Source organism: Coregonus clupeaformis, chromosome 2 (assembly GCF_020615455.1).
Source record: "Coregonus clupeaformis isolate EN_2021a chromosome 2, ASM2061545v1, whole genome shotgun sequence".
NCBI classification, from domain to species: domain Eukaryota; kingdom Metazoa; phylum Chordata; class Actinopteri; order Salmoniformes; family Salmonidae; genus Coregonus; species Coregonus clupeaformis.
In genome coordinates, this window is record NC_059193.1 from 24,448,505 (window position 1) to 24,461,661 (window position 13,157).

At 41.6% G+C, this 13,157-nt stretch overlaps 2 protein-coding genes across 6 annotated transcripts; both read right to left on the reverse strand.

The window, feature by feature from the left end:
• Positions 1 to 1,332: 1,332 nt before the first annotated feature.
• LOC121536554 (forkhead box protein N3) lies at positions 1,333 to 4,809 on the reverse strand. 3 transcript variants are annotated; one of them, XM_041843936.2, is made up of 5 exons: positions 4,673 to 4,809; positions 3,371 to 4,055; positions 3,139 to 3,260; positions 2,875 to 2,930; positions 1,333 to 2,282 (listed from the first exon to the last, which is right to left on the reverse strand). In XM_041843936.2, the coding sequence occupies exons 2-5, from the start codon at positions 4,007 to 4,009 to the stop codon at positions 1,984 to 1,986; spliced, it is 1,116 nt and encodes a 371-aa protein (XP_041699870.1). In that variant the 5' UTR covers positions 4,010 to 4,055; positions 4,673 to 4,809; the 3' UTR covers positions 1,333 to 1,983. The 3 variants fall into 3 exon arrangements, with proteins under 3 accessions (XP_041699870.1, XP_041699863.1, XP_041699878.1); XM_041843929.2 differs by having other exon boundaries at positions 1,333 to 2,327; XM_041843944.2 differs by having other exon boundaries at positions 1,333 to 2,327; positions 3,371 to 3,783; positions 4,735 to 4,808.
• Positions 4,810 to 5,044: 235 nt separating this feature from the next.
• On the reverse strand, positions 5,045 to 12,269 carry LOC121531923 (protein YIF1A). 3 transcript variants are annotated; one of them, XM_041837500.2, is made up of 9 exons: positions 12,096 to 12,269; positions 11,641 to 11,683; positions 8,912 to 9,156; positions 7,795 to 7,899; positions 7,235 to 7,313; positions 7,059 to 7,116; positions 6,724 to 6,879; positions 5,959 to 6,052; positions 5,045 to 5,836 (listed from the first exon to the last, which is right to left on the reverse strand). In XM_041837500.2, exons 2-9 carry the CDS (start codon positions 11,672 to 11,674, stop codon positions 5,678 to 5,680), a joined length of 930 nt encoding a protein of 309 aa, XP_041693434.1. In that variant the 5' UTR covers positions 11,675 to 11,683; positions 12,096 to 12,269; the 3' UTR covers positions 5,045 to 5,677. The 3 variants fall into 3 exon arrangements, with proteins under 3 accessions (XP_041693434.1, XP_041693425.1, XP_041693440.1); XM_041837491.2 differs by having other exon boundaries at positions 12,050 to 12,113; XM_041837506.2 differs by lacking the exon at positions 12,096 to 12,269 and adding an exon at positions 12,054 to 12,075.
• Positions 12,270 to 13,157: the final 888 nt, after the last annotated feature.

Consider the following 13,157-nt stretch of genomic DNA (forward strand, 5'->3'; position numbering starts at 1 on the left):
AGGACTAATGACACTTCCCTGGGGGGTACCATTATCCACCTAATAGCTTTCTGACATAGAGCTCCCCACCCTCACTTGTATTGATCGCCCAAAAAGAAAATCCTTTATCCAGTTAAAAACCCTTCCTCCAACCCCCATGTTATCCAGCTTGATAAGCAGGCCTTCCTTCCACATCATATCATAAGCCTTCTCTACATCTAAGAAAACGGCTACCACCACCTCCTTATTTGCCTGTGCCTTCCGTATGACTATCTCAAGGCACAGTACAGGATCCATCGTTCCCCTGCCTTTCCTGAACCCACTTTGATCTGGTGACATTAGTCCTCTACTCTCCAGGAAGTAAGTCAGCCTTTCCATTATCATCCTTTCCATAAGTTTCCATATGTGAGATGTCAACGCTATCGGCCTATAGCTTGAAGGACTAGTAGGGTCTTTCCCAGGTTTCCGTATTGGCACCACTACCGCCTGCTCCAACTTCCAGGCAGTGTCCCTTCCTTCCACACCTTATTGTAAAGGCCCAATACTTTCCCCATTGCAGTGTCACTGAGATGAGCCATCATGATGTAACACATCTCATCCTTCCCAGGAGATGTTCCCCCAGCTTTAGCTAATGCTCTCTTCATCTCAGCCAACGTAAAAGGGCTATTCAATGTATCCCCCACCATCTCTCTCTGATCTAGGACCCCTGAATATTCTCCTTTGACCCTCTTCTTTACCTTTGTGCTGATGGGAAATGTAGATTTCAATGGGGGGGCTACGAATGTGGAACCTACAGAATGTGCTAAACCCATTAATGTCCATAACGGAAATGTATAATTTCCTTTTGTACACTTGCTCTCTAAATTTACTGACGGACAAATCAGAATATATATATACAAATGTTATTACATCGACCAAAGCGTTTGTCTACAATGTGAGTTTTTGTTATTGTAGTATATTTAGTCTTTGGCGCTAACGGGGATCTGAATAAAATACTAAATACAACTCCAAATCTACATATGACCTGAGGTACTGATTTTATCAAGTACAATTTGTGTTTTGGCTTTTGACATAATCCCTAGAGGGGTACCCAAATACAAATGTGCATTTATTTTTGGGGCTTGTTATATCAAGTCAATTCCCCCCACTAGATGGCAGGTCTGTCTGCCCATTGAATCCTGTAATTATCTGAGAGTATTTGAAAAAGGTGCACATGATAAATTGGTTTTGGACACATTTACATTACATTTTAGTCATTTAGCAGACGCTCTTATCCAGAGCGACTTACAGTTAGACAACATTTACACGTGCAAAAAATATTACCAGTCCCTATATTTTAAAAGAGTTTGGTGCTTTATTGTTAAGAAAGTTGAGAAGTGAAAGATAGATGGAATGAGAAGTCTTAAGGTTTCTTTCTAAACATCAAACAAATCAGACATAGCCTATAAAATAGATTCTCTAGAATAACAAGTGTTCAATAAATGGTGCACTTGGCAAAGAGATTATTATAAAATCTAAAACATTTCAAAAATATAATGTTAATCATGAACAGACAAGGATTCAGGAGAATTACACACAACTTTCTTTGTCCCCTGAATCTGAGTGTGGATTAACTGGCAGTAGATTTCTCATGTTATCATTCATCTGTTGTTTTCCATCAAAATACAGATGTCTTGATTCTTAGTATCATCATATCGGTACAGCATCAACTTTTTTTCTCCCTCATTTGTACCAAAAGCATATGCCAAGGTTTGGTTTATGTCAATTCATGTGGTGAGTGGCTTAATGTGTTCCAGTGCATCAGGCAGGGTGGCTTGGATTTGCAATCACAGTAGCTATATCACTTCATGACAGCAAATCAAATCTCAGGCAGTGTCAACACACAGCAGCATATTGTCAATTTCTATCACTCAGGTTGCACATAATCTCCTTGCATCACAGTGTAGGCCAGTCTATTGGTCAATTTGTTTAGACCCCACTGCATGTAATTATCTGTTGATCAGTCTAATGTCCACCCCCTGCCAGGTCCAGAAGTGACCCAGCAGCCTCTTGGGCCTCAGCATCCAGCTGCAGGATCTCTACGGTCTCCAGATCCAGTTCAGTGTCCCCGGGCAGGACCAGATACTGGTACTGATGATACTGGTAGTAATGGAACTCTATGTAGCCGCTGTCTGACAGGGGGTCTTTCTCCTCACCAACCTCTTCCTCATATTCCACTGCCTCCATGTTGACAAGCTCCTCATGGTCAGGGGTCAGAGAGCAAGGTGGATTTGAGGAGAGAGGTGAGTTGTCTGAGGTCAAGGCTGGGGGAGAGGGGGAGGAGAGGAGGAGGGTTTGAGAAAGGGAATCTGTGTGAAAGAGACCATAATTAGTTTTTGTACTGTACATTGAAAAATGTGGCATGTCAACATCCATTTATAATAGTGTCCTATACAGTAGAGTAGAACAATTGAGGTAAAAGCTTTAAAAAAGAGATAGAAAAGCCATGCATTACAGTGCATACCCTGTAGACAATCCATCTCTGAGTAGAATGTAGGGAGTTACTGCACTAAAAAAGAGTGACATAAATGGCAGAGCCATCGTGTTGCTGTGGCTATAGGTTACCAAGGTAATAGAAGGTTGTTGCCAAGACAACAGCACACAAACACACCAAACATGCAAAATGCGGAGTAAAGAGTTAGAAAAAAAATCTGCAGGTGAATTAACGTGTAAAAGATAGATCAGTTGTTCCTCAATTAAAAATAAGTATTTCAATTAAACTATGACTAAACATTAAGAGGGAACTGACATCTTCCAAAATACATTTGTAAGAGGCACTACAATACTGTCTGGGGATATAGTTTGCCAACAAACTTCAGTGTGGGTAGCAAGATCTAGTGATGGAGGAGGGCTAACCTGAGATCTCCACAGTGTCACACACCATAGATATTCCATAATCTGCTCCCTCCAACCTGCACAGGACAGAGAGGGAAGACATACAGTTAGTTGGACTACTGGTAAGGGTCTGACTGGGCTGTGATAAGCCTGCTATTGTAAGACAAAATCATTAACCCACATTCATTAACCAACAAGAATTTGGGTGGTAGTCACAGTTAGAAGGATTTGAGATATTTGGCACTGTGAACTAAACTGCAGTAAACTGTGTTTGTTCATACTCACAATGCAGGGTTGTTTAGTAAGTTGCTGTTAGTGCTGTGGTAATACTGGGTCTTCCTAAGCACCTCCAGAAGAGCGTATCGATATTCTGGACACACGCACCACATTGAGCCCTTCCCCACCGACTGAAAAACACATCATACACAATCTTAAATATCTCAAAACACTATTATTTCAAACAGAAAGTGAGACTTAATGCAAAAGGGCACATTGAAGACAAGTGAACACATCTCACCTGGCTCTTGTCCCTGTGAATCCGACGGAAGCTCTTACTCAGAGACAGGTTGTGTCGAACAGAGTTTCTCCATCCCCCAGGTGCTGCTCTGTAGTAGGGGAAGCTGTTCAATATCCATTCATAGATACCCTTCACTGGGAGCCTCTTGTCTGGCGAGTCTTCTATCGCCATGAAGATTAGACTGCTGAAGGAGTAAGGGGGCTTGGATAGGAAGGGAGGAAGGTGTGGGGTAGGTATGGGATCCTGGGGCTCCAGCTGGGGCAGTGTTGTTTTGGGCAGGGGCTGCAGGGGAAGCAAGTTGCCTCTTTGATGCAACCAGTTGAGGCAGGTCAAGTCATCTTGGTCAGATGTGGTTGGAGAGTTGAGGCAGTGTAAGTTTTGTACGTCAAGGAACTGAGGGGGAGACAGGGAGTCTAAAAGAGGGGAGAGAGATTCAGTCTTGAGGTGAAAGGAAGCTGCGGCTGTGGGGGAAAGCTGAGTAGGGGATGGTGGGATCGATAGAGGAGAGCGAGGGAGTGAAACATGGACAGTGGAAGAAGTTTGCAGAAGAGAGGAGGAGAAAGGTGGGGACTGGTAAAGAGTGGTGGGATAAATAAGAGATGTAGGGAGGGGTGGCAGTGTGTGAGTGTCACTCTCCATCTCTCTCCCAGCAGAAGACTTCTTATACACTCATTCAATAGTTGATCTGTTGGGCAAAGCAAAGCAGAGCAGACAAACATTATTTAAATGGCATGGAGAAAAATCCAGCTCAAGTTAATGGCAATGCATTTCCACAATTTGAAAAACGTAAGCAAACCCAATTTATAACAGCTTTGGTAGACCAGATCAGGTGATCTTACAACATTTAGCCACTGATTAATTAAGTGAGTCAGTCTACTCCTTGCCCTGCATGCCGATCATTCAGTTGGTAAGATTATTTAAAAAAAATATACATGATCAAGTTAAAGATTAAGACAAGTCTGAACAAAGTTCTCCCCCTTTCTCTTCTGGTTTTGGATTAATGATTTAGCTAGCTATACTTGCAGATTCAAACAGCTACAGTGGCAAAAAGGCATTGCAACGGTGGATGCATAAAATCCATCTGATTGGAAAACTAGTTTTAATTCAAAAGGGTAAATAAAGTAGACTGCTCATGAAGCCACATGGTGCTCAACATGCTGCTCAATGTGCTCATACTTCGGGAAATGGCGGTAGAATATAAAGTTACATTTAGCACAATCAGTCAAGCAGTCTTTTGTTAAATTCCCCCTCAGGTGCTGACAGAAATACTTCAGAGTATAAAAAACACAATGCATTGCTTACCGATAAAGCAACGTATTAGTTGTCAGGGGATATTAGTAAGTCTCGAGTTATGCAAAATATACCATTCAAAAGTTTAAAATATTGTCTGATTTCCATTCGAAGAATCGAAGTCGAATTCCTGCCCGTTCGCCTTCTATCTTTTCTAGCGTTCCCTTGGAAACCAAAAGGACGCTTTGCAGATTGCGCGTCGCCGGCGCGTTCCCGCCTTAAAGATACAGTTCAATCTTTTCCTTTTCCCAACACATGTAGACAAACCACTTTCCAGATTTGACTCAGTCATAGCATTCCCAAATTTAAGGCCAAGGATGATCAAACTGAACAGACATTTTTCCATTGAAACTTTACATTGTTAACAAAATGACAGAGGCATGGTTAAAATTCAAAGCTAAATATGTTTATTTTTCTACAAAAAAACATAACACTGGTTGTTGTTCATGCTCCATAAAGTTTAGATCAATAATAAGAGGGTTTAACAGGTAAGGATAAATGGGGAAGATAAGACTGCACTGGTAGCACATCCTCAGAGTAGCTCAATCATTTTATATTTAACCATACTGCAACATTTCTGGTAAGCCCAAATGGACAACATACACAGGAAACTTTAGAGGAAAAACTGGAGTGTGGTGTGAAACGTTTTTCAAAACCATATTCCAATTTCATGAATACAAAACCCTTCTTTCTCTATAAATAAGGGGGCCAAAATGGACAGTATGTAAAACACTCATGGTGGGAAAACATCAAATCCTTCCATTGTGACAATCAATGTGTCTTGCATACTAAAGTCTCACACTGTAGAGAAGTCAAAAATAAATGTTCATTTAAAACTTTAATCAAAAAACTTAACACAAGATAGAGCTCGATATCTATAATCCCCTTTTCTCTGGCAGATGAGCTGAAAGGCAGGTAACACTGACACTCACAAGAACCAAGTTTGTAGGAAGCATCAACATGTGTTTTTTTAAAAGTTCAATACCAAAGGACCTCAGCATCAGACCCCGTACCAGGTCACCTGACCAGATGTGAGGTGAGCCAGTAGATAATGATTGGCTGAAAGGCGGCGGTGGCCAAGGTGATGTACAGGCGAAGTCTTGGTTTGGCACTCGCCCCAGCCCCCATGGAGTCATGGGAGAGAGACGACAGAATCTTCATTTTGAGAGAGCGGACCTGATGGCATGATAAAAATGCTGTTTACTCTTGGACATAAAGTTTAAAGACATAAAAACAAATTAAACCATGTCAACTTGCTTACTATCATGCATAACAAGGTACGAAAAATTCAGACTTACAATGAAAAACATAAGGGCACACGATGACCAGGCGAGAGCCACGAAGTACCCATCACTGCCAAACAGCAGACCACCCAGCACTGTGAAAATCATCCTAAAACAAAGAACCATCCTTAAAAATCCAGGGGTATCACAGTAATGTCAGCAAAATGTAACAACGTGAGGTAAAAAAATTAATCCCTTACAGAGTATAGATAACAAACCACGTTTCCATCCACAGTGTGAGTGAAGTCATACCGTATATAAAAAAAATAATGACAGCTGTTTCGGTACAATTTTATAAATGCAGAGAGAATTTGTTCATTCGACATGGTAGGATCGTTTTGTGTCTGTAAAACTAATTATATGAGAAATGGCAGTGGAAACGCCTTTATGCAAAATATTGATATAATAACCATCACATCGAAGTAAACTTGGAGTCACACGATTATATGGTGTGTGGTCCTCCCACTATGACTCGGGAAACCATGCAGTTTTCTATTTAACGGAACTATTTGTGACAAAATCATCAGTAGGGTTGAAAATGTGATGGAAACACTTAACTTTAGATTTTTATTCGGTACATGAAAACTTCAGCGAAAAAGTCCATGTTGTATGCACTACGTTATCATGCACTGATTTTAATCCGCAACAAATTTGTTTGGTGGAAACACACCACTGGTGGGAAAATTCACATATATTCTACATGCAGATTTTAGAATATTCACATGAAAATCCGTGGCCAATTGGATGGAAACCTAGCTATAGATCTAATGGAGCCCTTACCCCACATATTTGTATCCACTGTAGGCAATGAGGTCAAAGGTGGATAGGTCAGAGTGAACAGTGAGAAGGTAGAGACTCAGCAACATGACCAAGACCTCTATGACGACCCACACCAAAGCAGTGCTGGCACACAGACCAAGGACCTCTGGACTGAACCTTCCATTGAAGAAGAGAAAATGGTGATAAGGGGGGAGAACATTAGTTGGTGGATTCATTAACAAATACAATGTATTCATTTCAGTGACCCAGTATCTAACATTCCAGAAATAATATATTTGCTTGGCAATGTTTGTATAGTTGTAAAAAAAAAAAAAAAAAAAAGTAGTTGAAGTAACCTGTTCTGAATGCCAAGGGCCATCCCAGCAAGCAAAATGTAGGTGATAAAAGCCATTGCTGAAAAACAATACAGTAATAATCAAATCAAAATTCATTGTGTATATTCCAATCAAAAGATTCCCACTTCCATATTAAACATCTTACTGATATACCGGTTTCAATATAACGTACTTACAAGGTATGTAAAGGTCGGGTGCATTCACATCATGCCTGGGTGTGAGAGGAGTGTCTCTGTGGTAACGAACTTCCCAGTCCTATTGACATTACAACATGTGAAATGGATTTACACAGCATCATAGAGAAGCACAAACATATAGTTCTTACTGGACCTAACATTTAGCAGGTCACAGAATGTCTGTAACAATTTATCCTAATCTGAGTAGGGTAATTTGTGGAAACGTATCATGCTTGTTAATATAAACATTGCTGAAGCACAAATGCATCTGTCCTTTTTACACCTGCAACATTAGAGAAAACATTCACCTTCTGTGTGACGACAACATCAAAACACACACATGCTAGCAGGGTGATTAAAGAGTGATTATCTTGTTTGGAGGCCCGACTATCTGATATGTACAAGAGAACATGAGACGAGACGAAGGAGGAATGCCAAGACTGTCTTCATGACCTTGACACACCAGTGTGTGCTACAGTGCTGATGAGGATCATACTTTGTAAAACATAATGTGCAAAAACGTGACATGGTGTGTTTGGTGTAATAAATGACTTGATTACCTGGTGTGTGTATGGGAACATGAGGAGCAGAAGTTTCTTCATTACATATTTGCTGTCGACGGCAAAGAAATACTTCAGCTTGTTCACAGACACGTACCTGCTGATCTGAAGAGAGATTGTACAGGTGAATTTCTAACTGTCATGATGATAAGCGGAATCAAAGATGGTTGGCACAGTCTCATCTAGCCCAGTGGTACTAGACAGAGATTGAATCTCAGTATAACATACACCCACCTTGCAGGTTATTTGCCGACCAGTGCCTATGCTTGTTTGATGCGACACTTCTCCCACGTCCTTAATCCGTAACCAGTAGACGGTTCTGATTAGGAAATCGTTGTTTGCGTCGCTGAGCAGTGCCCAAGATAGACTTAAATCAAATTGTTAGATGCTACCACCCCCTTCCAAATCAAAACATGGATGTCAATGTTTGCCCATACATGCTCCATTCTACTTCGTCTGTTTCCTGTCTGCGAGGCTGATTAGCTAGGACAAACAGGTGTGAAACAGACAGGTGTCGGCGCAAAGCAAGAACACAACATGGAATCCATGTTTGGTTTTGATTTGGAGGGGGTGGTAGCATCCAACAATTGGATTTAATTATTTACCGGGCACTGCTCAGCGATGCAGACCACAATTTCCTAATCAGAATCGTCTACCGATTACAGATAAAGGCTTGGACATCGGTAAAGCGTCGCCAAATAACTTGCAAAGTGGGTAAATGTTATACAGCTAGACAAGGGTTCCACTGTCGTCTTCAAAATGGGCTAAGTCTCATCCAGCCTCAAGAGTCCGACAGAGCATTGTGTCACAATGCTTCTAAGGAACAAACTATGGAAGAGGTCAACAGTAGGCGCCATCAGCCACAAACTGAGCCAAGTAACAGATGCATACCAGCTCTATAGCTCATGTGGCTACCTCATGCACGGCTTTACCCTGACCATCCTATCTGGCTGAAGGCCATTAATAAAACCTCATCCCATGCCCGAGTGGATCTGAAAGGATCCACAGACATAAGCAATACACCAGCAGCAACTCTAGTCTATTTAACTCTTCATTTGGTGGAACGTAGCCATCACCCTAATGACAATGAGACCAGTCTGTAGTGTGATTTTCTCACCTCCTTGTTGACAATATCCTTTCCATGGTTGGCCAGGGAAGAGCCATATATCATGGCTGCACTGGCCATTGGGTCAGCAAACAGGTTGTTGACCCCAGCACCCCCTGGCCCTCCAGCTGGAGCCCCTCCCATGTTGTACCCAGGGGTGTAGTAACCCTGATTGTTCATTGGTGGCGCTGCCGAACTGGTATCTTCAAAGAGGAGAGGGTCCCCGGCGGGTGGAGCTGCACGAGCTCTTGGCTTTGCTACAGAGGGACAAATGGGGATGAGGATAATTGGGTAGTGTGTAAGAGTGGGGTAGTGTGTAAGAGTGTAGTATTGTATGATGTCATATCAGAAATGTTGTATTGATAATAAATGTGATGTGAAAAATGACTTTCTATACATAATTGTAATAAGGAAAGTTATATTTAGGGCAGGGGTGGAGCTAGCCCAATAATGGACTAAAGGAGCCTAACGTTACTCCTTATAGTCCAAGGACCTTGGTTCTGTTTAGAGGCCAATTGGCTCTGGCAGCCAAAAACTCTAAACATGAATCGATTCTCAATAGATGGGGAGTCGACTGTCTCCCATTTGTTTTCCGTAAACAAGCGCTGTAATATGGAAATATGGCCATGTGGGAACCCTAACCCTTTAAAAAAAGGTGTGTAGTAATTTAACCATTTTTTAAATTGTTTATTATTTCCTTGCTGATATGAAAGATACGTTCCTTATGTTTCCAAAACCGTATCGCAAGCAATGTGCTTTAATGTTTAGAGCAAGCGTCGGGGCTCTTAACAAAACTCCCCCAGCTAGCTGCTTTTAGCAACGCTCGTATTTACACACTAGTGTTGCTAGAAATTAACTTGCAAAAAAACTGAATAGTCCGCCGGAAGCCATAAGTGAAATGAAATTCAATTTCGACTAAGTGTCAATTGTCCGTAGGGTTAGTCCTTATGTAGGGGGTAAATTATGAAAAAACATCTAATAGAACATAAATTAAACAGCCGTTCCAAACATAGGTCTGTTGTAGACCAACTTCCTCTCCGCTTATCTCATGTCAACGTGTGTCATATCTGACCTAAAAAAAAACAAGACCTTGTGGGGGACTTTTATTTTGACATGAGGTAAGCAGAGAGGAACTGACCTTGCTGAGGAACTGCATGGGTCTACAATAGACCCACGTTTGGAAATTCTGTTTAATTATAAGTTCCATTAGATGGGGGGTTTTCTCAAATTGGCCCCTGCATAAGGACAATTGACAGAGTAAGTTGATATTGAATTGTATTTAACTTCTGGCTTCTGGCGGAGTATTCTGTTTTTTTGCAAGCTAATTTTCAGCAACGCAGTTATCCCCAGACCAGAATATACTATCGTCAATAGGCGCTAAAAAATTAACGTCTGAACCAGTATCTGTGCATTAGCGACCTCTAACGCCCAGAAAGCTCAGATTCAAACTCCCATTCACCAGCTCTGCAAGCTTTATAATGTACATTATAATTTTGAACTTTTTTGGAAATACATATCGGCCGTAACAGGAGTAAATTAAGATAGTTACTCAGCGAAACTCCATATTTGGTTATGAACGAACGTATTTTGACATTATAACGCTTACAGAATTGGTGAATGGGAGTTTGAGTCGGAGCCTTCTGTGCGTTAGAGGTCTAACATGCTGACCACACCGCTCGCGTTACGTGCACGAGCGTTGCAAAATAAATGTACACATACATGTTATTCAATAATTTCATCCAAACTGCCCGCGTGCATCTGCGTAGCCAGGCGCTAAAATATAACTTTGACGTGCTGCAAGTCCCACCTCTCCCATCGGTTTTTAGGATCATATACCCACGTGTGTGATTGAAAGATGAACTGAGCTCCACACGCCAGTCGGTGGTGGTAATGCGCCTTAAAGTTGTTTGTCAACCGCCATATAAAGTCCAAAGAAGAAGACTGAAGGAGGAGAGATGACTAGAAACGAACTAGGTTTACCCTTTTATATGTGGACTAATTGTTGGAGTAGAGGACCTTGTGCATTTCAGGTAAAATAACAACCCAATGTTTATATCCCAGGACAAATTCGCTAGCAACAACAAGCTAGCTAGCTATATTGCCATTAATATTTCATGCGTTTCGGGCTGTCCCCAAATTAATATAGTTGGTTCAGAGTTCGTTTTGATATTTCAACCTGCGTTTCCTGATATTGTCTGGGGTGGATGAACAAAATCAACATGCGCGTGCCCAGTCTAGTCAGCATGTAACGCACAGATTCTGATTCCGTTAGTGTCTATGAATGGGCTAGGGTGAAGTATGACAATACATAACAGTCCTAAGGCAATTATGCGTGACAATATGAGTATGCAACCTGTAGCTACGAACAATATTCATGCCATGCAGGATGCAATGAAAGCCTCACGCCTTGATCACACCGATAGCGTTTGAACAAAATAGTATGCAGCATCATCTGGTTGTGTGCAACAAAAGTTTAACATTCACTTTCTGCTACCTTTTCTGTCAAGCCGTCTACTCATACAGTTTGACGCATACATTCGATAAATCCAACGTGTGCACCACACAGAACGTATTGCAACGCAATGCTGCAAGGCAAACGCAGCGTTCCATTGGAAATGAATGTACTTCTGGTGTACCAAAATGCAATGATACCGTCGGTATGATCGAGGCGTTACCTAACTCTAGCGAGCTACATTATTAGTTAGCTGTAGCAGATAGATAACCTGTAGCTAGCTACTTACCACTTGCTCGGTAGCCATGATGTGGAAGGTCCATTGTAAACACCTGTTTAAAAATAGAAACAATGTTTGGGTTTGATAACGTGCTGCCACGCAATTTTATACGTTGCTAGATCTTCACATCCATAAGTTAGTTAGCTAGCTATGTTTCAATGTTGGCTAGTAGTACGTTAGCTAACGTTAGTTAGAAGTTTTCGTCGTTAACGTTACTCTTGCTTGGCTGCTAGTCTGGGGCTAGCTAGCGAATGCTAACTGAAGAGCTGGTTAGCTTTTGCCACCATTTCTGTGTGAACACAATTGACAGTTAATTAAAGCAGAATAACATATTTCAATGTACCAGACTGTTAAAAAATAACTGACATACTCATGAAATACAATATTCACTATTTAAAAAGCCAAACGTTACACCTACCTACGTGTACTATGGTGCTTCCTAGAACCTGCCTCTTGTACTTTACCTTAGCTATTATTGGTCGTCTTCTCTGTGCCTGCGTGGCAGCGAGGATAAGCAAAATACTTCTATTGGTCCAAATAAAGATTCAGCCTGTGCACTGATTGGTTTTCCGGGATATCAGTCTTCGTTAATCATTAAACCAAAGACAGTACATTATGAAACAGATTAAACGTGAATTACATATTCATCAGCCCCTTCAACCTAGGCATGGGGTGTATTCATTACGCTGATTCAGGGTGTATTCATTACGCTAATTCTGTTGCAAAACGTTTCGTCTGTTGCAAAATTTTGCTACAAAAAGTGTTTACTTCAAACGGAAATCCTTGCTGTTCTTTGGATAAAGAGGTGGATTGGCATCTAGAGTTTGGCTAACTATAGTTTTATAGAAGGTAGCCCATGTTGTCTTCTGAAACAGTGACTCAGGGTGACTAATTGTAAATGTGAAAAGTGAAAAAATAGTTGTACTTGTTTAAGAACAGCAAGGATTTCCATTTGGAGTAAACGGTTTCTGTGCCAAAACGTTTTGAAGCAGATTTTGCAACAGACGAAATGTTTATCAACAGATTTGGCGTAATGAATACACCTCAAGCCTAGGTCAAAGGAACTGCTGAATATGTAACAAACGTTTCATGATTCACAAAGACTGACATCACTGAGGACCTGAAATGGTCTCACCACACCAACACTGTGGTGAAGAAGGTGCAACAGCGCCTCTTCAACCTCAGGAGGCTTAAGAAATGTGTCTTGGCCCCTAAGACCCTCACAAACTTCTACAGATGCACCATTGAGAGCATCCTTTCGGGCTGTATCACCGCCTGGTACGGCAATTGCACAGTCCGTAACGGCAGGGTTCTCCAGAGAGTGGTGCGGTAGTCCAATGCATCACCAGGGGCACACTACCTGCCCTCCAGGACATCTATAGCACCCGGTTTTACAAGAGGGACATCAGCCACCTGAGCCACGGCCTGTTCACCCTGCTACCATCTAGAACAGGGTTTACAAAACTCGGTCCTGGGGTCCCTCCTGGGTGCACTTTTTGGTTTTTGGCCTAGCACTACACAGCTGA